The following is a 27,419-nucleotide window of genomic DNA, read 5'->3' as shown; positions in this document are numbered from 1 at the left end:
GGATAAACGCACGTAAACGCCATTTACGCACCTCCCAAAATTCGGAAATAGCGTTTATCCACCTCTAAATTTAGTTTATTCACCTTTAAATAGCCTACAGTTCCTATGAAATTTTAAATTAAGCTCATGTCATTTTAGTTTCATATTATTCATTATTAGTTTAATAGGTTGTTTGTTGTTAAAGACAAAGTCTTTCATATTGCGCTGCAACCATAGACTGTAAAAAAATATGAACGTAGTGTCCGTGACGTCACCCATAGACTCCTCAATAGCGGTTTTGAAGCCTAAAGTGTGCAGAGCGGGCCGTCGCCATCTTGGCAGTGCGTCACCACGTGACTCTCCCAGGCGGCAAGTAAGTCGACCGGAAGTTGAAGTCGGCTGCTTGCTGCCATCTTGTAGCAGAACTTCACTTGCGTTAGCATTACCATTGACTCCCATTCATTTTGGCGCCACTTTGACAGTGAATAACTTTACATCTGAGGCGTTTAAAGACTCCGTTTGTCCATTATTTATTTCTAAAGATACACGACAATGTATAAAGGGCTCCATTACCTTCTATGTTACATTATGGCCCCGTATAAACAGTTTTTGTAAAAAATAGGCTAACGATTGCATCATAAGCAATCGACTCTCTGTCGCATTACCGTACAGACAGGAGGAGAAGCTCGCAGGCAATTAACTTAATATGGCGTACTGGCGTTACATTTTAAAATACTGTCCAAAATAATTAATCAGAATACTTACTCCTGCTCACTCACGCCAAAGAACTCCCCGCTCAAGCTCGCAGTCTCTGCAAGATTAACGATGGCAGTTTGCACGCACAGCTACTAGAACATTTACATCTGTCAGACAGGTTGCTTACGTCGTCAAGCTTCGTTTGAGTATGCGCGTCAGAAACGGAAGTGCTAAAAAACGCTAAAAATGGGCTTCAGTTGTCTCAGTTGAGTTCCAATGGGGTCGCTGTGTCCATTTCAAACATGTTTTTTTCTGCTGTAAAGTTGGGCATTTTAACATGGGGAGTCTATGGGACTGACTCTCTTCTGCAGCCAGCCTCAAGCGGCCAGTCGATGAATTGCAGTTTTAGTCACTTCATATTGGCTTCACGAGAGAGCGCGAGGTTGCCACTCGGCTGCAACTTTATGGTCAGTGTTGACCAATTGCTTGCGGTGTTGCCAGTAGTGGGAATTTCGGATCATTTTACTGACTCGGATCTTTGAATCTCGTTCAGCAAAATGAACTAATCTTTTCTCTTCCCGTCTCTATAGGACTGACATGAAGAATAAAAGACTCGGACCTCACCTGTCGATTCAGAACCCATATGTTGTGTAATGCGCATGTGCAGTCAACACAAAATGAACGAATCACTCTCTGAGACAACTCGGTAGTCCTGAGTCATATTAAAGATTCGTTCAAAATGAACGACACGCAACAGACTGCATCAAGATTCAAAAATGGATATCCGGCAATTAATAATAATAATAATATAACGTTCGTTATTTTGAATAGAAATCATCACTCATACAGCAGCCATTCATCTCATCTCCGGTTTATTTGTGTTCGTATACATACAATATCCACGATCCGCCAGGGCTATAGTCCAATGATGCGCACGTTTGAATAGATAATAATTTTATGACATGATTGTAGAATTTTTAGTCATACAGAATAACATTTCTATTCATTTTACACTGATTTATGCGATCTGAAGAGCTAAAATAGCTAACAGAGCTAGCGATTACTCTCCTCTTATTGATTTGCGTCGGCTATGACATCAGTGCGATATCATTGTTTTGTAAAGCTGTCAATCAATCATCTCAGGTGAACCACGTGACCAAAAGGATGTCCTTCTGCAATGAAGCTGTCTGTGTCATTGCAGTCTGTGTCATTGATAAAATATATGAAAGACAAAAGTAAAAAAAAAATATTTGATTCCAGCTTGTTAAATGTGAATATGTTCTAGTGTCTTCTCTCCTCTGTAACAGTCAACTGAATATCTTTGAGTTGTGGACAAAACGAGACATTTAAGGACCATTCCTGGGCTTTTGGGGAAACACTGATCCACATTTTGACATATTATAGACCAAACAACTAACCGATTAATTGAGCAAATATTCAACAGATTAATCGACTATGAAAATAATCCCAAATCCCTAATCATTACGTACAAGTACATTTGCATTGGAACCCCAGGATATAAGCCTCCCTCTCTATTCCTCTTTAAAAAAAATTGTTCTCTCTGTTTTATCATTTAGTAAACTTTATAGATTTCAACCTTATTATTCCTTCTTGAGTCTCTTTAACAAGAGCTTAGATTAATGTATGAATTGAATAGTGATTATGTGACCTATATGAGAGAATAACCGGTGATACCCTTGGTAGTAATATCAAATGATAGACTAGCGATGTCATCAGGATACACATACACCGGTAGGCAGTGGCCGACCTTACCGTGACCACGATGTGGTCACCCAGAATTTATAGTTTACCCACCTCTTTTTTTACCACTACACCTCTGATGGTACCGTATGGCAATCTTTTGAATGTACGCATAATGCGCATGAAACCGTTAACATGCTTTCAATATATATAAATATTAATAAGATCCAAACACAAAGTATATAAAATAACAAATATAACTGATAAACTTACAAGCAAAGCTTCTCCAGTGCATTACACAATGAATAGAAACAGATTAAATGAGCATGCAATCTCTCTGCTGTGCAGAACAGGAAAGTGGCTGCTGCACTTTGCATGCTTGAAAGGATAACAAATAAGGTTTTTATCAAACAGTAGTTTAGCTTAACCTATGACAAACGGTGCTCTCCAGATGGGAGGAAGGAGTAATGATAGACATGGCATAATATTCAGCATGACCGTTAGAATCAGACCATTTGGTTCAGTACTTCGAGGCATCTGTGACAAATGCTTTGGAAGCTTTTACATGCTAAGCTCTGTGTTCTTTCTGAAATCCACATGTTGGTAAGTCTGCACGTTGCAACACTTTGCACATTTCCTAAAATCCACATAAGTGGTGAGTGTGCACGTAAGACTCTGCGCACTTTCTGAAATCCAGTACAGTAAGGGCTACGCATATTAGCTTCATTCCCTTTTTATCTTCGTTCCCTTTTTCAGAAAAAGGGAACGAAGCTAATATGCGTTGCCCTGAATCAACTATACAATCAACTGCAATGAGGGGAGCACTGCCAGAGACAGCATTACCCAAGAAGGTTCTCGCAAATTCCACCTATACTTCCCACTCAATGCCTCAGTAAGAGGGGATATCCTGGTGACCTAGCTGGACATCCAGGAAATTTTGCAGTGCCAGGGGCCTGATGATCAAGAAGGCTCCCGCAGAAGCCTATGACCTGGCCGCATGATTCAGGAAGCATGAAGCCAGAACTAGGCCTATCAAACTGGCTGGACACAATATCAATGAGTGAAGTAACACTGCAAGTTGAGCACCTGGTTTCTGAATGCAGTCAAGAGGAGTGCTCACAGAGGACCTACTGTACCTACACTGTAAAAAATGGCTGTGAAATCTACAGTAATTTACTGTCGATTTCACAGTAACATTACTGTATAAGATTTTTACAGTAAAATATTGTAAAGTTTACAGTAAGACTGTAAAAATCACAGTAGTCCAAGCATTACAGTTGAAATCACAGTAGTCAAAGCATTACTGTAAAAAAATCACAATTTAGCCACTATAGTACTGTAAATAGTAAAGTAAACTACTGTAATTTTCCTTTTTTTATCATATCTTTCTTTGTTCCCCTTTCACATGGACAACTCCAGATTATTGTTGTTCATAATTCATTACCGGAATATGATGTAAATACTCGATGGTGAGCTTTAAGTAAAAGTGTAATATTAATAAATTAAAATGTGTCATGTAACTTGTACTCTGATGCACCTGCTGCAAGTTTCTATTCCATACAATATATCTTTTTTAAAGAATTCACATAAGATTCCAAGAATATTTTTTGTTAGTTTGTTTGTTTTGTGACTGTAAATGGGTGTTTGGGTGTAAATGGGTGTTAACAGGGCAATAAAATATTTGATAAGCCTTATCTTAAACTTCTCCAAAGTCTCCGCTGACATGGTCTAACAATATAGGCTTCATAAACGCATAATTTTTTGAGATATCATCCTCAGATTTGAACTGAAGCATGACCATTGGTTATAAGTTGCAATAGTATATTCACATAATTATGTATATTAATATTTAAATATTAATATTTTATACATTTAATAAATATCTTAATATTTGTTGTTTTTATTTTTGAGCTTATATATCTCGATATTAATAACATCTGATTAATTTTGAGTTTTGAACTTGAGCCAAAACTCTCAAGCTTTGTAAATATATGTAGGTTATGTGTCTATTCAGAATGACTTATGAGCAGCAGCCTTTTTATTTTGGGTAGGCTATGTCATGTGCATTACTTCCCAAAATTGGGGCTGTCTGGTTAACTCATAAATACGTACCATGGGATTTTTATTTTACAAACATCAGTGTTATATATATTTTTTTCCTTCGGAAGCAGGAGAGATAAAGGTGCAAGTTTCCAGAGCTGTTTGGCGAAATCAAAGCGCCAGAGTGGGCGGAGTTTACCCAGTCTAGAACGATCTAGTATCTGTGGGAGAAAAAAGCGTGAAAGAGGCAGCAGCACTTGAATTTCTGACTCGTCGTCAGTGACAGACAAGTTCCGTTAATTCTCAAATCTAAGTTTCTTTACACCCGGTTTTGTCTTGTAACGTTATTTATTTTGTTTTCGTCTTTGTGTTGATTTCTTTAACTTTTTGCCTGAGAGGAATTCAGCGAAAACGTTTCCGTGAGAGCTCCGACGGAGACGTCTTCGCAGCCGTTAACGTTAAGCTCCGTTAATAACAGACTATTACTCAAATTTACGTTTCTTTATACACGGATTTGTCTTGTGGTTGTAAAGTTATTTATTTTGTTTTCGTCTTTGTGTTGATATCTTTCACTTTTTGCCTGAGAGGAATTCAGCGAAAACGTTTCCGTGAGAGCTCCGACGGAGACGTTTTCACAGGCTTTAACGTTAATGTATTTTTCCCACCCGTGGCCTCTGCCGGAGTTTCCATCTTGGAATCGCGGATCCTTCACAGACTGCTTATCGGGACTTCCAGAAAATCAGTAAGTAACTCTACCATCACTACTTAGAGCAAAAAATAAAAATAAAAAAAGGAAAAATAGAAAGTTCAGTGCCACACCCTTGTCAGGCTGTGGAAAGCCAAGTGTATACAGCTAGCGCTAGGAGTATAATTAGTTAGCTTTCCATCAAGATGAATTACTCGTGCAAGCACTGTAATTTCACCACAGCTTCAATTACTGCATTTGTTCGTCATTTGAGCATACACAGAAATCTAGCTAACTTTAGATTTCCATGTGGCGTAGCAAAATGCTTTGCCACTTTTGTGACTCGTGGTGCCGTTCAGAGCCACATGTACCGTTTTCACAAGAAGACCGCTAAACCAGTACTTAAAAGGAACATTGATGGAGTTGATTTGGCTTGCTCTGTTGAAGGTTGTAACTATGTGTCAGCAAATTTTCCAAGCTTACATGAACATCTTCAGTGGCATATTAAATATGGCACAAAAGTGTCATGCCCTTATATTAATTGTTTAAAACATTTCCGTGTCCGTTCAACCTTTGCCTCGCACTTGAATCGGAAACACAAGAGTATATCTACTTCTCCACGTATTAGCCAAAGTTCTACCAGTGCTGCTAGTACTAACCTCACCTGTGCCTCCATGTCATCAGACAGTGAACTAGATCACACTTTTGAGACCACTTTTGACGATGATAATGACAACACAGAAGATGAAGTGGACACAGATGATTTTATGAACAATCTGGCCATGTTTTATCTCCGAATGCAGGCTAAAATGCTGTTACCAGCCAGTACAATTCAGACCTTAATAGAGGAAATACAAGAGGTACACAACACTGGTTTGACTCATCTATTGTCTAGGATGCATGAAGAGTTAACAAATCTGAATGTCCCTGAAAGTGATATTAAGAGGCTCCTTGATAATCTCTCAAAAGATAACCTTCTGAAAATGTGCAACGAAGGAGTGTTTAGAACAGATCAAACCCGTAAAACCTTCTTTAAGAGCAGATTTAGCTATGTTGAGCCAGTCAAGACTTATTTGGGCATTGATGCTAAAGGCAAAGAGAGGTTCTACCAGTACGTGCCCATCAAGGATACAGTAAAATCACTCCTCTCTCAGAACTCTGTTAAAGAACAGTATGCCCAAGCTAAAGCTGACACAGAAACAAATCCTGATGTTCTGGAAGATGTGAGAGATGGTAGAAACTTTAAAGAGAATATACTTTTACGAGATTCACCATCTTCATTGTCTCTCATCTTGTATCAGGATTCTTTCGAAGTTGCGAACCCACTGGGCTCAGGCAGAAAAAAACACAAAATACTGGCCATGTACATGACACTTGCAGAGATTGCACCACACAACAGGTCTTCCATTGATCCAATGCAACTTGTTATGTTGTGCAGAGAGGAGGATTTCCAATTTTTTGGACAAGAAAAAGTGTTCTCCACTTTAGTCAGTGACTTAAAAGAAATGGAGGAAAATGGAATTGAATATGGTGCTGAGGAGAAAATAAAAGGCTCTGTGATTGCCATTACTGGAGATAATCTGGGGTCACACAGTATTGGCGGGTTTACTGAAAACTTCAGTAAAAGCACACATTTTTGCCGGTACTGTGTCATCGACAGAGTGTCTTTTCAAACAGATCCCTGCAAATCTGGTCCTAAAAGAACCATAGAGAGTTACAAAAATAGTGTGGTAAACCTGGCAGACCAGGAGATGAACAGTGGAGTAAAATTTAACTCAATTTTCAATCAGTTGAAATATTTTCATGTTTGCCAGCCAGGGCTCCCTCCGTGCCTGGGTCATGACCTGTTTGAAGGGGTTGTTTCATTTGATCTTGCTATGTACATTAAGCACTTAGTGACAGTGGGCAAACACTTTACCTATGGTCAACTGAATCGGACTATATCACAGTTCACATACCTAGGCAGTGATGCAAATAACAAGCCATGTGAGGTTAAAACTAATGCGGAGAAGCTGGGAGGACATGCTGCTCAAAACTGGTGCCTCTTACGTCTCTTTCCTATTCTGGTTGGAGACCGAATCAAAAATCCACTTGATGATGAGGTGTGGCAGTTGTGCTTAAAGCTCAGAGAAATTGTGGATTTGATATGTGCACCCAAGATCCATACCAACCAAGTAGCATACCTTAAGATTCTCATTGAGGAATACATCCAGCTAAGAACTGCCACATTCCCAGAAAAGACACTTAAACCCAAACACCACTATCTTGTCCATTACCCAGAACTCATTCTTCAGTTTGGTCCCCTCATTAGGTTGTGGACATTGCGCTTTGAAAGCAAGCACTCATATTTTAAGCAGTGTGCAAGGAAACTGCATAACTTTAAAAACCTCTGCAGTACCTTAGCAGAAAGACACCAGTTGCTACAAGCATATTTACATGCTGGTAACTTATTTCCTCCAACTCTGCAAATGGGCCAACCAAGTAAATTCGATGACCAACTGTACCAGATTGGCATTCAGAGAGCTATCAGTCTCAAGGGTCTCCGCCCAGAAGACACTACTGAAACACCCTCTGTCACTTTCAAAGGCACTCTGTACAAAAGAGGCATGACTGTTGTAGTGGACCAAAATGACACAGGGTATCTACTTGGGAAAATACTGTTGATACTGGTAAACGAGGCAAACGTACATTTTGTTGTCCAGCAGTATCAGTCTGTGCCTGTTGTGGATCTTGGTGTTTATTGCTTACAAAGCAACTCAGAAGCACAATATCAGTGTTTGACTGTAGAGAATCTTGCAGATTATTACCCTCTTTCTGTATATAATCAATTTGGTCTTAATCTTGTTGCTCTGCATCATTCTGTGTTTCAGAAGAATGAGTAATGGACTCCATTGAGAAGGCAATACAGGCCGTGCTACCACAGCTAGATGAAGCAAAGCTTGAAACTTTAGTCAATGAGTTGGTGAAAGTAGGTGTTGAAGGACCAGATGATCTGCAGTTTATTCAAGAAGATGACATCAAACATCTGCTCACACCCATTCAGTGCAGAAAAATTATTCATTCCTTGAAAGGTGAGATTAGTTCTTTTAATTAACATATATTAGTTGATCCGCTACAATTAATAACTAAATAAATCCACAATCATTCAATCATAATTTTGTAAAAAAAAAAAAAAAGAAAAAAAAAAGTTGTTATATGTGGATGTTAGTGTATACCTAGTCCAAGATTCTGTACCCTTTGGTCAGGCAGGTGACATGTTGATAGAACTTGAGGAGTACAGATTGAGGTTAGAATTATTGAAATCCCCCGCGGCAATAGATGCCCTTCTGGATGTGCAGTTTGCTGTTTGCTAATGGCAGCATATAAAGCCAAATTTGCTTAAAAAAAAAAAAAGATGGTATATAAGGGAAAAATAAAAACTATATTCTTGCCTCTGCAATGCTGTCTCTGCACTAGATACAGTTATTCCACGCAAAACTACAGACCCACAACTTTCCAAAGAGCCTAATCACTTGATTATAGGCCCAAGTATGTAAGAACAGTGCAATACAGTACAGAAGGATAGTGGTCGCATTGCAATTGAAAACAGCATTTAAATTATTGCCCATATTCCCCCATCCATGCAGATCCCATAGTCATGCATTGCATTTGCTCTTTTTTTAAACACATTGATTTTAACATACACTTGCAATGCGGCTGGAAAAAAGCACATCATCAAAAATATTTCAATGTTAACATGTAAAATAATTTTCTTGTTTGCCATCAGTTGACCTCAAATCATCCATCTAGGCTGATTAGTAATTGAGATGAAGCCATGGCAACCATTTTTGAAATGACCCTTTTCCCAAGGTCACATTTAAATACATTGTAGTCTGTTATTTAGTATTTTTTATAGTTTGTATATTTGAACTGTACCAGAATCCAAAAAAACAAACAAAAAACATTTTATATAAATTTTGTTGGATTAACCCTATATTGACCCCACCTATAAGGACTTGACGGCCACCATTTTGATTTTTTTTTTTTTTTTAAGTTTTAGTTTAAGTACATCTGATACTATTGTAAACCACTAAGAAAACTTTTGTTAGATTTTTTTTTTTTTTTGGGTCAAACCTTATTTTCACCTGACTATTCTGTGCTTTCACAGTGTGTAATGCAGGTCCTTCAAATCCCCAGCTGAGCCCTTCATCGTCTGAGCCACTGTCAGTTGCCTATTCCAGCACATGCCCCATATCATCTATAAGTCCCATCTCTGCATGGGTGAACAGTTTTGAGGTGCCATGGAACAAAGTGAGGCTGACTCTTAGAAGAGCAGTAGATGCTGGTGAGAGGCCAGCTCCGGATGACCGCAGACACTTGATAAAAGTCACTGTTGATGCGATGAGAGAGCGTTCCTTGAACCCTACTCGCAGAGAGTGTGTGGTAGTGGCTAAAGCTATAACTCAAAAATATCCAAATAGCTTTTTAGACAAAAATGAAGAGGGGGAGCTAATTGGGTGTGGGTATTTCAGCGTTATAAATCAGCTCAAAACCAGAGTAGAATATTTGAATCGAGGCAACTCTCTTTCCCGTCTGAGGAAGCACAAACGCACCCAGAGAGATGATGAGGATGGTGATGATGACCAGCCAGCAGTAGCTACATGTGCAAGAATCGACAGTTATGGGTGTGTTCGTTGGCAGCCAGCGGACTATCCAGATGGGGAAACATCAGCATCATTAGAGGAAAAGAAGCTTGAGATGATTGATATATTCAGCCGAGAGGGACTAAAGGGCGCTGAGAGAGGAAGGGTAGAAGACCTAATGGCAATCACTTATGCCAAACAGCGGGAATACATCAACACAAAACCTTCCCCAAGCATTCTGGATGTGGGTAAAGAGTGGCCATTTCTCTTTTCACAGAAGTTTTTATTGTCACACTTCACCACTCTCACCAATGTTGAACTATACACAAGACTGAATGAAGATATGGACAAAAAGGGTAAAAGACTCCTGGATTTCTTCAGTAGTCAGATTACAAAGTGGAGGAAAGAAGTAAGAGCTGTTCTGAAGGAAGCCATAAAGAAGGACCGAGAAGGATCTGATGGCCTAGCAGCGATGCTTGTGATGTTGGCACACTTCAAAGAGCAAGAGGAGTCACTTTTTCTCATTGCTGATGTAAGTTCCTTAATTATTTAAATCTTTTATTTGGAGTTTTCAACAATTAATTGTCACATTTATTGTGGAAGAATCATTTTCCCTGATTAGAGTGAACCCCCCCCCTCAAATTGTTAATGCAGGTTGACGAACCTCCAGTTTTTCAAGTAAATACAGGTTTGTGTCAGGTTTATGTTATTGGTGGTTGAGCACTTTTTCCTTGATAGACCTCACCTCACAATATAACCCACATGGTGCAAGCTTCTATCTCAATTCCTGGGTAAATGCTGGGTAAAGTCACTGTTGTCCACTGTGAGCACAATATTTTAATTAAGAGAAAATTGATGTAGTGTTGTAATTGATAAAGATATTGTGGTACTTAGTTAATTTTTTGTGTAAACCTTTCACAAACCTTCAGAGCAAAAAAAAAAAGGACCATTGCTCATTGCTTCCTTATTAACAAATTTCTATCCTAGAGATAATATACAGTCTACCTTGTTTCAAGTAACTCTTATCTTTGCTGGCATAGGAGACTACCACTCCCGCAGACGCAGAGGCCCAGCTGTCTCTCCCAGTCACTCCAAGGATCATCATGCTTGGTAAGTTTCACATTCAATGTTAACGAATCCTTTGAATGTATAGGGCACAAGCAAAGCAAAGTTTCTGGAAAACACTAGTGAATGTGTGTTGTGTCATTCTCTGCTTCTGCACCAGTCAGTAACAGCACAGTCACTCCAAATTTAAGTTATGTGGAGTAATCTCTCATCTTTAGTAGCCACCTATAATGTCGTGATTGCTATTTCAGATTGCTTGCTATGCCTGTATCACTCATAGTTTTTCTATCACCAAACCAGTTATTGCTGCTTAAAGGATTAGTTCACCTCAAAATGAAAATTTCCTAATAATTTACTCTCACCCCAATACCATCCAAGATATCCATCTCTTTCTTTCCTCAGTGGAAGAGAAATTAAGTCTGAGGAAAACATTTCTGGATTTTTCTTTGAATAATGGGCTTCAATTGTAACCAACGTTTTGAAGTCCAAATCAATGCAGTTCAATTGTTTGGATTGAGCTGGGAACTACATCATCACATCGAAAGGTCGCGCTCCATTTCGCCGGCCATCTTTGTGTATTTCCACCGGCGATATCGAGCGCAACCTTTCGACATGTAGTTCCCAGCTCAATCCTAACAATTGTAGTTAAAAAGTATATAAATTATTATAATTTTTTTTTTAGAAAATGACCAATCATTTCGCTAGATAAGACCCTAATCCTCAGCTGGGATCCTGCACAGCCCGTTGAAGCACTTCAAAGATCTTTGAAACTGCATTGATTTAGACTTCAAAACGTTGGTTACAATTGAAGTCCATTATTCGAAGAAAAATCCAGAAATGTTTTAATCAGACTTAATTTCTCTTCCACTGAGGAAAGAAAGACATGGATATCTTGGATGGCATTGGGGTGAGTAAATTATTAGGAAATTTTCATTTTGAGGTGAACTAATCCTTTAAAGGAACACTCCACCGTTTTTTGAAATAGGGCTTATTCACATTATTTCCTGCATTTAGATAGGTGGGCAAATGCATTTTTGTGTCAGTGCATGCATTGTTTTAGTTTGACTGGGTCGGCGTTAGCTTAGCTTAGCACAATGAATGGAATCCTTTGTTGCCAGCTAGCATGGCCTGAGTAAAAGTGATCAAAAAATTTTAAAAAACCCACCTAATTACTTCTTGTGGCCTGCGTATTCACAAGTACAAATAGCGATCCAGATTAACACTAGGCGATTTCCTAGGCAGATATTGACTTGGGACTATATTATGGGGAAGCACAGGCGAAGCACTGCTACTTCGGCGCAGAGATATCACGCAACACATGAAAACATCAACTCTATGTGAATACAGGTATAATATGGGTCGATCTATACATGCGTCATGATTAAAATAATCACTTACTCTGTGGACAGCTGTCCATTTGGTCCATTCGGCGTGGGGCGTTTTTTCCAGTTCACTTTGTCACACCGGAAAAAAAATCGAGTACTGCAGAATGGATCAGCGCCGTGAAATCCTCTGTAGATGTGACACACACAACTTCGGGCACGCTCATCTTGATTTGACGTGTTGAGCCTGGTCATCAATGGCAAAAACATGTCCCACTCTCTACAGCACAGACACTCTATTTCCGTCGGCATAGATAGGCATATTCCCCCACATTCACACCACCAGTTCATGTTGGCTCTCATCCTCACGTCCTCAGGCTGTTGAGCGATCGCAACCTCCTCCTCCTGTCGTTCTATTTCCAAAGCACGCAGCTCGTCTTCTGTAAACTCTGGTTCAAATAGGTATGGTTCTGGTTCTTGACTGTCTGAGAAGTCACCCTCTTCGTCTCTCTCAAAATCAGCCATGTTCATCGCCATTCGTGTACTGTAAGGAAAATAGCCAGGCAGCTACTATTCACGCCGGTATGTTGACGGAAGTCGTGGGATTTCATGTGTTGCGTGATATCTCTGCGCCGAAGTAGCAGTGCTTCGCCTAAGCAGCAGTGCTTCGCCTGTGCTTCCCCATAATATAGTCCCAAGTCAATATCTGCCTAGGAAATCGCCTAGTGTTAATCTGGATCGCTATTTGTACTCGTTGTGAATACGCAGGCCACAAGAAGTAATTAGGTGGGGTTTTTTTTATTTTTTTGATCACTTTTACTCAGGCCATGCTAGCTGGCAACAAAGGATTCCATTCATTGTGCTAAGCTAAGCTAACGCCGACCCAGTCAAACTAAAACAATGCATGCACTGACACAAAAATGCATTTGCCCACCTATCTAAATGTAGGAAATAATGTGAATAAGCCCTATTTCAAAAAAAAGGAGTGTTCCTTTAAAGGGTTAGTTCAGCCAAAAATAAAAATTATGTCATTAATGACTCACCCTCATGTCGTTCCAAACCCGTAAGACCTCTTCGTAACACAGTTTAAGATATTTTAGGTTTAGTCCGAGAGCTTTCTGACCCTCCATTGAGAATGTATGTACGGTATACTGTCCACGTCCAGAGAGGTAATAAAAACATCATCAAAGTAGTCCATGTGACATCAGAGGGTCCGTTAGAATTTGTTGAAGCATCGAATATACATTTTGCTACAAAAATAACAAAAATTACGACTTTATTCAGCATTTTCTTCTCTTCCGGGTCTGTTGTGAGCGCGTTCACAACACTGCAGTGACGCCCCTGAAGTACAATGCTGCTGACGTGTTTTCTTTGTTATTGGTTGCACCAGAAAACACGTCAGCAGCGTCGTACGTCAACAGTCGCGTTCACAACAGAAACGGAAGAGAAGACAATCCTGAATAAAGTCGTAGTTTTTGCTATTTTTGGACCAAAATGTATTTCCGATGCTTCAAAAAATTCTAACTGACCATCTGATGTCACACGGACTACTTTGATGATGTTTTTATTACCTTTCTGGACATGGACAGTAGACCGTACACACAGCTTCAATGGAGGGACTGAGAGCTCTCGGACTAAACCTAAAATATCTTTAACTTGTGTATCGAAAATAAAAGGAGGTCTTATGGGTTTGGAACGACATGAGGGTGAGTCATTAATGACATAATTTTCATTTTTGGCTGAACTAACCCTTTAATGCATTGCTTCGAAGATATGTATGCTCCCTGCCCTGTTTTTACAATAATTTATGTGGAGAAAATCTTTTATAGAATGTATTACTATGAAATATAATTTGTGATGACTCTTGTCTTTACTAAGGAGAGACAATCCTGACTGCAAAAAAATGGATGCTGTCGATCGAGGGGAGGGTCGTAATCCCACCTGGTGCTCACATGGCAGACTTCACCACTGCCTTGGCCGCTCTCTTCGCCTGTTACTATGTATTCAACCTAGAGTATCAGGTGGAAGCCAGCACAACACTGGAGTTTGTTCAGAGGTATTTTTTATCTTAAATAGTTTGATTACAGTGTAAAAGCAAATTGACAATTGAAAAGCTGTTCAAAATCATCTTCTCCCTTTAAAATTAGGGGTGTGAACTGACACTGGTCTCACGGTTCGGTTCGATTACGATTATCATGTCATCGATTCAGTTCAATTCGATATCACAATGCATCGCGATGCACCGCATACTCAATTTGACATTTTTCTTCAAAAGTGATGAGTGCGCGTGTGTGTGCTCGCCTGTTGAAACAGTGACATTCCAGTTGGGAGTAAAGCTTGTTTATGCCATTAAGAAAAGAAAAATCTGTCATATAAATTGTTTTAAAGAAATATTCATTTAAAAGCAGCGTTTATTAATCGGTGTATTATGTTACCATTAAAGATGCACGCATCAACCGTCGCTGAGTCCGCTGTTGAAGGTAACTATCATCCATTTATAATCACGCATAACAACACAGAATAATAGTAATTTGACTATCGGGTGCGGATACTTAAGTCAGAGAAAATTGTTGGGGCGGGTGGATGATTTATTTTTGGCTGTGGATTCAGCGTTGGAGCTCGTCCATGCATCTCTAAAAGCAATCAGACTCTGCCAGGCGTTAACAGCTCGGGGTGAAAACGGCTAACGTGGTTTATCAAGTTAGTGGTATTACCTCCTGCATATTCTATTTGTGCGTGACATGAGTGCACAAAGTGCGTCTTCTTCAGGATGTGCTTACCAGGTTGTTCATAAAAGCTGAAATGTGCCCAGATGTAGGCTTTAAAAGTAGTTGGAGCATCTTTAATTACTCGCACTCGCGTCTCGCCTCCCTCTGCCATTGTATGCTACCGCGACAAATGACGTCAGAAAAGTGTCAGTACATTATAATCGGTTATGGTCTATTACTGAACCGATACCGTATCGTCCTCATCTGCATCGTAGAAACGATAAATTTTGACACCCCTATTTAAAATGTTATGTAATTGGGCTGGGCGATATGGCTGAAAACTGTATCACAATATAAGTGTTTCATATTGGTCGATATCGATAATTATTGATATTTTTATGACCTAATTAAAATAAGGACCAGGAGAAAAATATATTACATTTAAACATTTTTATTTTAAACTTAAAGGATTAGTTCACCTCAAAACGAAAATTTCTTTCTTTCTTCAGTGGAAAAGAAATTAAGTTTTTTGAGGAAACAATAGCAACCAACTGAGTTAGTTGCCATTTGAAGTCCATTAAATTAAAAAAAAAATCCTGAAATGTTTTCCTCAAACTTATTTTCTATTGAATAAAGAAAGACGTGAATATCTTGGATGGCATTGGGGTGAGTAAATGATTAGGAAATTTTCATTTTGGGGTGAACTAATCCTTTAACCTTCCTCTGATTCATAGGTGTGATTGGCAAAGGACAAAAAAGCAGGAAAATATAATGTGCACCTATCATGACGCAGTGACAGCACGTGTGATTATTCCAGTATTAGGACATCGCACAAGATTTGTGTTAACACAGAACACATTTCATCACTGGATAGTGTTTGTCGTTTATTTAAAGTGTGGTTTATGTCAGCTGAATGTGCTGAACACTTTTCAGAGAAGATAAGGCAACGTTATTTTAGTACAATTCACACCCAGCGGTAATTCAGGGAAAAAAATCTCGGAATGCTTCACCTGAAACTTCGGTCTTCCGACCTATCATTGTGTCAGTTCTCAATTGATTTTGATGGTAATATCAATTTTAATTAATATGCGCGAAGAAGGGAGAGAGAGCAAGACAGTTTGAAGACTGTGGGAGTGTGCGCGCGATGCCGGAGGAGGGGCTCTCTTTCTCTCTCTGCTCGTTCTCTCAGTAACATGCGCTTGCCTGTCAGAATTGGCGCAGCAGTCAGTCATCTTATCTACATCACTCACCGATCAAACAAGGCTTTCCACTTATCACTCCACGTCAGTTCTGTTATTGAAGAATCCAACACGAGACAACAATATGGTGCAACTAAACTGTTACATGATTGGCTGGTAGTGTGTTACTCCCTATGTTGCTAGGTTACCAGTGAGTGAGTGCCTTTGTTCATGCAAAGAAAAAAAAAATCGAACGTTTTATCGAACGCATTTTTTATTGATATTGATTACATGTCTATCGCGATACATATTGTTAATGTTTTATGGCCCAGCCCTATTATGTAAAGTATCTGAGTATTTAAATAGTGTAGGTTGAAGCCTCCTAACAATTTGAATGCTTTAGGAGGACTGTTGGGCATGTACACACTATATTTTTTACATAAAACCTTTTGGGAGTAATTAAGCTCTTAATTCTTCATTTTTTTTTTTTCAGGCCATCTGATGTTGAGAATATATCTTCTGGTTGAAGAATTGTAGCTTGTTCAGGAGGTTCTCTGTTGTTTTCCACGTCTCAGATCTTTAAAGGAGTATGGTGTTAATGCTTGAGTCGAATAGCCGTAGTTTGGTCTTGAGTGTCAAATGCAGCTCTTGCCTTGCCCATTCTTGTGGTTAACCATCAAGCTGGCCAGTGTCTTTCTGTTTGCACTTTGGTCGTTGTGCTAATGTGGAGACCTGTCTCAGCTGACTTCTGTTCTACCCCTCTCAGTTTCTCTTACATTTGTTGGTGTTTTTGGGACAGTAATGTGATATAATCTGCAAAGTCTAGGTCGTCCAGTTGTGTAAATGGGGTCCATTGGATCCCATTGCGCCTGTTGTCAGTGGCTTGCAGCATGATCTAGTCGGCTGCATGATCTAGTCGGCCGCATGATCTAGTCGTCCTTCGAAGAGGAATGGTAATCGAGAAAGTAGACAGCCTTGACTAACTCCTGTTGAGATGTGAAATGCCTCTGTCAGCTGGCCTTTATGTATGATTCTACACTGCTCACTGCACTTACAGTTATTCATTAATGTACGCATATTGTCCCATCCCCTAATTCCTATACTCATGTTCATAGGTTTTTAGTCAGGATTAATCCTGACTCCAACAAGTGCACTGCCAAGGAGCAGATGAGCAAGACGACTGGGAGAGTGGTGAAGCGGAAGACTTCATACATGAACCCCCTTGTAATCTCCTTCATCAGGGACTTCACGGAGTTCTATTTGCTAACTGACTAGATACAGGTGAGGTTCTGATAATAGCTTTAATAATAATTATAATACAATTAATAATATAGGTATCTGTGGGTTCAATATAATTAATCATAATTTGATAATAATAATAATAATAATAATTATTAGGAATGCACCAATACTGGTATCGATATCGGGCCGATACTAAGCTCAATGTTCTCGTACTCGTAAAAATGATTTTTTTTACTCCGATACCAACAACCGATACCAGGCGTGTAAATAGTGTTTGTGTTTAGAAAAAGAAACACTGACAACAGAGGGTATAATGGGGATAAAAAAGGCAGTATATGAAGTAAATCTATCTTACTAGTGAAATATTAAACGAAATATAGTAACACACATTGCTTTGGTGCGCGAGCTGATAAGAGAAAAACGTGCTGTGGCTTGAGCGTGCAGCGGGACAGACGCGTGAGCTAGTTGAGCGCATCCATTTATCCAAACGTCATTGGAAAGTTTGTAGTTCAGTCAGATGTAAATGGCAAAGAAAGTCAAACAAGACAATGTAGCTTATCAACGTTAACTGACGAGAGAGAGAGACTTGTTGATTGCTCTTGATTGACTAAATCATATATGTAAGTAAAACATAAACTGTTACCTTATTTATTAGGGCTGGGTAAAAAAATATAGATTTTTTTATTTTAATTGATTCTCATTTTTGCAAAACTGATACTGATTCTTAAACATTTTCATCGAGACATCAGTAGCTATATTACGTGATACACGCCTTCATTCATAAAAATATTCCATTAACATATAGGGCTGGGTAGGGGTGGGTACCGAAAGCTGGTATTAAACGGGCCCCGGGGCTGAATTTTGAAAGACCGCTGTATCGATAAGCTCGGACGTTATCGGTTATGCTGTTGGTACTTGGAAAAATACACGTAATGTTATTATTGCTATAAAGACGTTTTATTTCGCCAACCTTTTCTATATACCATAATATTAAACCATTTGTCTGTGATGCATTTTTGCTATTCGCAGTCCGAGACAGAGAGATCTCCACAGTGCGCACATGACAGCCCTAATGAGTGACGTTGGAGGACAGAACTAAACATTCAAACATAGCCTGGTTACACTTCAGATTTGTGATTACTCTGATTTTATTTTAGATTTTGGCTTCCAAAGATTATAATAATAATATATTTGAGGTAAAACCATTAAAAACTATAGCTGCATTCTGTATAGCACAACTTAATTCCCTTTGCAGCAGTAGGCTATGCTCTCATTTTTCCCTAAAACTTAAAACGTCACGACAGAATCAGATTCAGCATTCAGTGATTGTTGTAAAATGCAGTCTAGCTACTGTTGCTAAATTGTGGAGACGCGTTTAATAATAAAAAGAGCTATTAATAGCACAAAAATATGCTCATGAGATGCTGTTCCCAAGGTGGCGTGCGCAACGAGATGAGCAAATTATACTTTCAGTTTCATGTGCACATCTAAACTAGCAAATGTACACAAAAATATGTCTAAAATGGACGTAGGTATGGAAATAGTTGTCAGAAAATATTAGATCTGCACTCGGTCTTAAAGGGTCAGTGTCTAATAAACATGCTGACGATTGCACCATTACTGTGAATTAAACAAAAAAAAGGCTTAAATGAATAACTTCAGCTTTAATAAGCATTAATCTATCTATGATAAACGATGCAGCGTTATTTTACATTTGATTGCTTTACTAGAATTCTGTTTAGACCATACCTGAACAGTAGTAGACCTTCCTGAAATGAAAGCACTGTGTAGGCCTATATAATGTGTATCTTTGTTAATTGTTTATCTTTTGTTATGTATATATATATAATATATATATATATATATATTTATCAAAGAGTACCGACAAGAATACCGTTAAAGTATCGGATCGATCGATCGAAGCCGTATCGGTAAGAGTAGTAATACCATTAAAACCTTAACGATTCAGATATTCCAATTCGATTTCGTTCCGCAAGCTTTCGATTCTTGATTTTAAATTAATAATAAGAAATTAAGAGCCCCAAACCTGTATATTAAACTCTTTTTATTTTAGGTACACTTGGGTACATTAAAACAGAACCCAACTCTATATTTCAAATGAATAGAGAGGATTTTTATGCAAGTCAGAACAGTCGCTTGCCTTGATCAAACATGATCAGGTTATTTTATGTTTAAGATTTAACATGCATAAAATCTCACAGCATTAGCTGTAACATGGAGGCTGCAAGCCTATGAACAGTGTAGGAAAACTAATACCGGCTTTTGGGTGATAGATAAATATCAGGGTCTGAATTGCGTTTCATTATTCAGTTAAAAGAAAATTATTAACTCACCCTCCATTTCTCTCAGCCGCCAAAACAAATTTTTGTCCCGCCAAAGCCATTTGAATGGTGTGATGTAGATGACTGCTGCACTTGTGACAGGGCGCATGTTACTGATAGAACGAGCAGAGAGCCCTGGCCGCGCACGCACTCTCACAGTCGTCAAACTGTCTTGCTCTCTCTCGCTCCCTCAGGCATGTTCCTGTGGCTCAGTGGTGTAGAGCATTGCGTTAGCAGCGCAAAAGGTTATGGGTTCAATTCCCAGGGGAACACATGTTAGGAAATAAATGTTAGCCTGAATGCACTGCAAGTCGCTTTGGATAAAAGCATCTGCTAAATGCATAAATGTAAATCTAAATATTAATCAAAATCAATTGAGAATTGACATGATGGTAAAAGATCGGAAGACCGAAGTTCATGTCGAGCATTCAGAGATTTTGTTTCCCCTGAATTACCGCTGAATTACCGTGTGAATTGTGCTAAAGAAAACGTTGCCTTATGTACTCTGAAAATTGTTCTGCATCACCTGAAATATAAACACTTTCAATAAACAAACAAAAAACTATCCAGTGATGAAATGTTTCCTGTGTTGACAAAAATCTTGTGCAATGTCCTAAACTCCCGGGATAATAAAGCGCGTGCCATAGTCCGCTACTGACACGTCCGATTCTCGAACTAATGACTCATTTGAACCGATTACATTTAATGAATGGTTAAAACAACTGATCTGTCCAACACTGAACTCGCGAGTCGTCTGAATCGGTGTATAACAAATTGGTAACACTTTACAATATGGTTCGATTTATTAAACTGGTTAACTACATTAGTTAACATTTAACTAATAATAAACTGCACTTCTACAGCATTTATTAATCTTTCTAAATGTTAATTTCACTATTTACTAGTAGCCTACATTATTAAAATAAAAAGTTGTATTTGTTAAAAGAACACTCCACTTTTTTTGGAAATAGGCTCATTTTACAACTCCCCCAGAGTTAAACCGTTTAGTTTTACCATTTTCGAAACCATTCAGCTGATCTAATGTGTTTTCTTCTTTAATTTCAGGGCTCCAACTAGGATTCTAGGTCTCCAAGGTCAGGGCATGCAAGAGGCCATAGTGGCAGGGGAAGTTTATTTTCCTTTCTGTTTTAAATGTTCATGCAAATGTTATTTTTTTTTATTTTTTTTTTTAAATGTTCAATGTTTTATTTTATTTCAGTATTGCCATAGTGTTATTTATTACTCTTTAGAATGTGGTAATAATCAGTTATTTAAAAAGCTTCAAAGTAGTTAAATATTTTGACCGTGTTGTATCAATTTGCGTTATAGTTCTGCCATAGCAACCAGTCATGTGGAACTAGTGAATGAACTAGTAACAGTTTGCTCTGTAACTTTACAAAACTTGTAATGAAATAGCCTCGTTTTGTAAAATTTTCTTAAGTCAGTAATTAAATTTAGCAACAGTAGAATACGCAGATAATAGACTTCACGCCATTAAAAATTACAAACACAGAATGTTCGTTAACTTTGGATGGCATAATGGCATGTTGTCCAGTGTCAATTATCCCTTTATGTTGTACCTGTTTTGTCATTCCTGTTCACCAAATGTTTTTAAATAAATAACTGTTAACAATTTTCTTATTGTCTGCAGTTGATTGCAGGGTTTAAGAATATGGGTGATTCTTTTAATGATGGCTAATATTAAGTCACAGTGATACAGTATTTAAATTGTACAGTGAGAAACTGAATTTACAGTGATTAACTGTTATCTACTGCTTATAGTACTGTATTGCATACAATACATAAAAACAGTGCTTAACTGTTTTTTTGTATGTAAATACAACTAAAATCACAGTGTTTCATTGTTTTTTTTATTTTACAGTGAATACACAAAATACTGTAAATGGAAGTACAGTACCCTTACTGTAAAACGTATTCACAGTAACTTACTGGCAACAATTAGCCAGTAAGTTACTGTAAATACAACTAAAATCACAGTATTTAATTGTTTTTGATTTCACAGTGTATACATAAAATACTGTAAGTGGAAGTACAGTACCCTTACTGTAAAACATATTCACAGTAACTTACTGGCAACAATTAGCCAGTAAGTTACTGTAAATACAACTAAAATCACAGTATTTAATTGTTTTTGATTTCACAGTGTATACATAAAATACTGTAAATAGAATTACAGTACCCTTACTGTAAAACGTGTTCACAGTAACTTACTGGCTAATTGTTGCCAGTAAGTTACTGTAAATTTTACGGTAAATTTTTTACAGTGTAGAAAGGACAGAAACCCACAGGTCTAGGGTGACCATATGAGCTATTTTCCCAGGATTCGTCTTTGCCAGGATTTCTATATTGTCTAAAACATCCAAAGTAGTTTGACCAATAACATGCAGATATGGTACATAATCGACCAATTGTGGCATGTGAGAAGGTGAGATCTACAGAGAATGATCAAATCAATGCAAACATACATGTTTGGTGTTTGCTCGTTCATTCAACTTGAAGCGTCGCTGCGCACCGATCATTGTATGACACCAAAGTACCAAAAGAGTGATTTGAATGTATAAGGAGCCGTCTGTTCTGCTCTCTTTAGCTCTTATGAATGTCAGACAATGATCGATCTGCACAGCGCAAACAGCCAAAACCTGGATATTTTAGGCAGTATAAAAATCCTGGCAAGGACACAGCTCCCAGAAAAAAAAACACTGCAAAGAAATCTCACAGAAGGATTATACACACATAACCACCAGCATATTAATACACACACACACACATGTATATATATATATATATATATACATACACACACAGAGAGAGAGAGAGAGAGAGAGAGAGAGAGAGAGAGAGAGAGAGAGAGAGAATGGATCATACTCACCATGGTTCCCGCTTTGGAGCCCCCCTCAAGAGGCGATCCAAAGAAGTCAATCCTCTGATCAGGACCACCAGTAAGGTGGTCACTATGAAGCCACAGGATGAATAATTTTTAATAATTGGGAGAAATTTTTGTTCCTGTGGAGCCTTGTTTACTCTTGTGTTAGAGTTCCTGACCTGTGTTTTGATGTTTTGCATCTGGGGTGCCTCAAGTTAATGGTCAACAAGTATCTGAGTTCCGCTCTTTGATAGCTTGTTCTGGTCTCTCCACCAGCCTGTTGTTGCTGCCACCTCTGCTGTTATAATATTCTTCCAGTTGATGTCTGAGGTTAGTCCAGTGGCCTTCCCTTGCTGTCTCTATTTACTGTGCTCCTGTTGTAGTTTCACCTGTGCACATCACAACCTTTTTGTATCTGTCTGTTGTCCATAAACCCTTGTTACTCACACTGCAGTTGGGTCATCCTTCCAGATCCCTGATGGGGCCTGGCTTTATTGTTGTGTCTCACCACTCTTATTCAGTGTAAACAATACAATATGGTGATAAACCTGTTTGTGAACTGATATTAGACTAATATTTACCTTGTTGTTTTTGCTCAAAGATGTTAAGTGGGAGATCAGTGGGCTTGCTGCAGTTAAAGGGACAATAAGTAACTTTTTAGGTATTTTATTATCTAAAATCAATATTTTTATTCATAAATGGTGTACAAATACCTATGCCAATGTTTAAACTAATCCTCGTAAATGAAGAATTTATTATCTTTATATACATGGGACGGGTAGGTCGATGGAGGCTTCCATGTAGTTCCGCCATCTTACAAAACTATAATAGCAGAGAGGGACAAAAAGTACTAAGCCAACGCGTTTCCACAACGCGTTTTCGGTCAGAGCCAGAAACGCAGGTGCAGAGCAGTGAGAGGCGCTTGAAACTGCACCGGCAAGTTTAAAAGTCTGGATTGCATTCTTATTATGGACCATACATATGCCGCGCCACAGGAGAAGAAAACATCGTCACCAAAACAGTCAAAAATAGAACGTAAAAGGAAACGTGACCGTAGATTACAGAAAACAAGAGTTAATGTCGGGGAAGCTTTTTCTAGGTGGAAAGAGCAAATGCTGGATAAAGATTTCAAAAGAGACGCTGAAGTGGCCAGTTTTCTTCTCGACAGGTAAGTCAGTGTTACAATCTATATTACAATATTTTTTTTATATCTAACAATGCACATTATTCAGAAAATATAACGAATAAAGAAGACATAACTACTAATTACAATATTTCATGTTTTCCACAGTCAGTAATTCATACTGTAACATTCGTTTGTTTATGGTCATGTTGCTGTTTGTTTGAAATAACACACCTGTTCACCTGAAGGAAAACTCGACGAAGTGCTATTAGAAGACATCCCGTCAAAGCTTTGGTACATATCGCCTACCGTAGATGCAATGCGCATTTGAAAAAGCGAGGCGCTGGAGAGCAAAATTAGTTTGAATGCAAAATACAATTTCACCACTAGATGGGAGTAATTCCTACTTAGTGTCCCTTTAAATATCCAAGTAAGCGATGTCCTCATTCCCAGAGAAAACCTAAAATGCTATGTGGAGCGTGCAAGATAATTTAATAATTACGACCTCTGAACCTAATTCATATTGTGACCCTGGACCAAACAAAACCTTAAGTCTTAAGTGTAATTTTTTCTTAAATTGAGATGTATACATCTGAAAACTGAATAAGCTTTCTGCTGATGTATGGTTGATTAGGATTGCACAATATTTGGCCGAGATATGACTATTTGAAAATCTGGAATCTGAGGGTGCAAAAAAATCTAAATACTGAGAAAATCACCTTTGAATTTGCCCAAATAAATGCTTAGCAATGGATATTACTGATCAAAAATTAAATTTGATATTTGAAGGTCAAACCGTTCTTGTCTATCACTCATATAATGGCGGTCTATGGTCTAAACATATTTAGATGTAAAGGAAAATGCAATGGAAGATGATTTCAATATATAAACAGACAATGTTGAATTTTTTTCACAACCATATTCATTTAAACCAGAATACACAGATCAAGTACTCAGGAGCGATGGAGGAAGCATCCGCTGCAGCAGCATGTCTTCAAGCCTCAGAGGGACAGAGATCTCTTCAAAGTTGGTGGTGTTTAGTAGCAAGTGTTGTGAGATGCCAACAGAAGTGGAGAGCACATGTTGTCACGAATTGAACATAGCAATGCCACAACTACAAGACGACGATGACGACATCTACAGAATCGCATCACACACTGAAGATCCTGAGTTTTCTCCGCTGTTGAGTCGCAGCGTTTTGCACGTTGTGTTTTGTTTGCCATGTATAAACTGGAGGCGACATCCAATGCCAGAGGAACCCAATGGCACGCTGTCAATAGAGTGAGTAATGTGTTGTGTTTATTATAATCGCAATGATTATAGGGTGTATTATAAACAAATGTATTAATTACAATTACCACATTATATTTCAGACAGTGCAGATTGGCGGCGTATCATGTGGTAAACAGTAAACAATGAGTGACGTACACGCTCGAGAGATCGTCCGGTGCTTTCCGCTCTTGCGCAGACTAAGCCAGAGCGCGCGCACACGTCACATCAGGAAGCATGCGCGCCCTCAGATCAGTTAGACATGGTTGTGTACAAGAGGTAAAAACGATATAAATACTGTTCGTTTTCTTACACAAACCGCTCGGTTCATGTCTTAGGTCATTAATGTGTACTTACGATGGGGAATTGTTTAATTTGGACTTTTCTGTGTATGCTCTTTGAGGTGGTGACCATAGACCTCCATTATATGAGTCACAGACAAGAACGGTTTGACCTAAAAATATAAAAATGGAAACTACTGCGGAAACAAAGACACCTACATATTGTTTGCCCTTGAGGTAAACTAAAATATACCAAAATTTTATTTGAAAGTGAACTATCCCTTTAAGAATCGTTTCGTGGTCTAGGGTCACATTTAAACAACTTTGGCTTTGTGTTGTTGGTCAGAAAAAAGAAAAAAGTACATAATATAATTTCAGTGCAACAAATGGCAAGTAAGTACAAAAAGTTTGTAAACAATTTAAAGTTATTTGCATCAGAATTTGGGCTTAATTAATGTAAAGCATCTTTATAAGAATGGGTGCTTATGGAAATAATGTAATGGTGTCACAGACAAAGGAGACAGGAAGTACTGAGGGACAGGGAGACCACCAGGGTCAGTCAGATGTACAGCTTCATGGTGGTGTCAAGCTTTTGTCAATGGTTTTGGAGGTGTGTGTGACTTTTCATCAGATGAGCACAACTGGATCACCAATTTACTGTATAATCAGCCACATGATCAGTCTAAATAGTTAATTTAGAAGTCTTTCTTTTGTTTTGTTTTTCTGTTCTAGGATTCAGACTGTTCTAAAACAGTGAGAGTAGAGGAAGGGTCAGAACCAGCGAGAGAGCCAGAATCTGCAGCACGGGGAGATGATATTGCCAGCACCAGCACGGGGGAGAGGAGCACAGTTTTTAGTTTAGATCTCAGTGACTCACTGCAGAAAACCATACCAACCACATCCTCAGTGTATAGAAAAACAAACAAGTCAGTGGCAGGAAGGAAAAACTGTCTTATACTATTTTATCAGAGACAACAGGCCAGTGCCTTGCTAAGATGGTAACTGATGTGCTGTTGAGGCTCATTCTGCCCATGACTGCTTTATGTGGGCAGAGTTATGATGGTGCCTCAAACATGGCAGGCAGTGTTCGAATTGAGTGAATTTGGTGTCCGGGACCCCCCATAAGCATCAAGGGACCCCCCATAAGTCCCAAAAAACGACCTTGGGGGGTCCCCTGGTTTTTCATTAAAACTAAAATAGAAACAATATTTGAGATAGTCTTATCTATTTTTTTTAGCTACAAGTCATTGAAATCTCATGTACAGTTCACAAATGGATGGGTTCAGGAGCTGCAAATCATGGAACCGGAACAGCGGCAAACAGTATACAGTAATCCGGTAAGCTGCGCTCTACCTAGCTGCTAGTTTAGTAACCATTAGTGCTAACAACCCTTCACACATGGACTTTTAACAATGTGTTTCAAAAGTGTAGTTAGTAGCTGTCAACCCTCCCGTTTTATTCCGGGGTTCTCACTTATTTGAACTCTTTTCCCGCTGTCTTTCCATTTTAATATTTTATTGTAAAATATCCTGTTAGCCTTTCAATCGGACCTGTCAAGTCTCTGTGTTGTTGTCCTGTTTCTACTCCTTGCCTTTCCAGCGAAACAGATGTTTTCAAAGTATCGTTTTGCTTACTTGAAAGCAACCTTACCGTGATGTTGGGCTTTTTAAGGTAGCGTGGTTGTTGTGAGAGCACGATTTCACGCCAATCTGTAACTAAAGTCAAGTTAGACCTAGCTTCACAAATCGCTTAACGTTACTTAATGCAGCAGTTTTGTAGTACGATTTTTTGCTGTCAGCAGAGGGATAGCAACAAAAAGATTAATGTTGAAATTTCCCGTATTTTGGATCAGTAACCCAAGAAATTTCCCTTATTTTCAATGTTGACTTAAAGCTATATAAATTAATATTCAGATGTTATGGTCTCCGTGGTCGCGCCTCCAAGCAGGAAAGCGATGTGAAGTTAATCCATTTTCATTTTATTTTCCCCATGGCGATTATGTGTTGCGCTATTACACCCCACAATACAGCAAAGGTTTACCATGGTTGAAATAGATTTTTAACTAATCAAATTAAGACACACGGATGAGAGGGAGTATGTCTAAACACTGCGCAGTAGTCCGAGTAGCAGCAAAGGAGGCTATCAACGTGGCGGCCACGCCAAGTTATGACGTCACGACACCCAAGCCCTATTCATGCAAGAAAATACTGAATTTAACCCAAGAAAAGTAAGTACAGTAGGCCTATTCATGTGAATTGATAGTGAATCAAGAGATCGAAATT

The 27,419-nt window shown here is 38.6% G+C and overlaps 2 protein-coding genes across 3 annotated transcripts in view; both read left to right on the top strand.

The window, feature by feature from the left end:
• The window catches only part of LOC128018438 (globoside alpha-1,3-N-acetylgalactosaminyltransferase 1-like), a 113,360-nt gene that overhangs the window by 81,205 nt on the left and 4,736 nt on the right, over positions 1 to 27,419 (top strand). The gene's annotated exons all lie outside the window — the stretch shown is intronic.
• On the top strand, positions 4,272 to 17,976 carry LOC128018432 (uncharacterized). Of its 2 annotated transcripts, XM_052603919.1 has the most exons (6): positions 4,272 to 5,158; positions 7,972 to 8,172; positions 9,249 to 10,255; positions 10,764 to 10,833; positions 13,989 to 14,166; positions 17,112 to 17,976. In XM_052603919.1, the coding sequence occupies exons 2-6, from the start codon at positions 7,983 to 7,985 to the stop codon at positions 17,269 to 17,271; spliced, it is 1,605 nt and encodes a 534-aa protein (XP_052459879.1). In that variant the 5' UTR covers positions 4,272 to 5,158; positions 7,972 to 7,982; the 3' UTR covers positions 17,272 to 17,976. The 2 variants fall into 2 exon arrangements, with proteins under 2 accessions (XP_052459879.1, XP_052459878.1); XM_052603918.1 differs by lacking the exon at positions 4,272 to 5,158 and having other exon boundaries at positions 6,868 to 8,172.

This window comes from Carassius gibelio, chromosome A8, assembly GCF_023724105.1.
Source record: "Carassius gibelio isolate Cgi1373 ecotype wild population from Czech Republic chromosome A8, carGib1.2-hapl.c, whole genome shotgun sequence".
Lineage (NCBI taxonomy): Eukaryota > Metazoa > Chordata > Actinopteri > Cypriniformes > Cyprinidae > Carassius > Carassius gibelio.
This window is presented reverse-complemented; position numbering and strand designations above follow the sequence as displayed.

Bases quoted from the DNA above. Each gene is read 5' to 3' on its own strand.
- LOC128018432 (XM_052603919.1), top strand. From the start codon at position 7,983: ATGGACTCCATTGAGAAGGCAATACAGGCCGTGCTACCACAGCTAGAT. The intron at 10,834-13,988 runs GTAAGTTTCACA...GTCTTTACTAAG, and splicing joins TCCAAGGATCATCATGCTTG to GAGAGACAATCCTGACTGCA. The intron at 14,167-17,111 runs GTATTTTTTATC...TCATGTTCATAG, and splicing joins ACACTGGAGTTTGTTCAGAG to GTTTTTAGTCAGGATTAATC.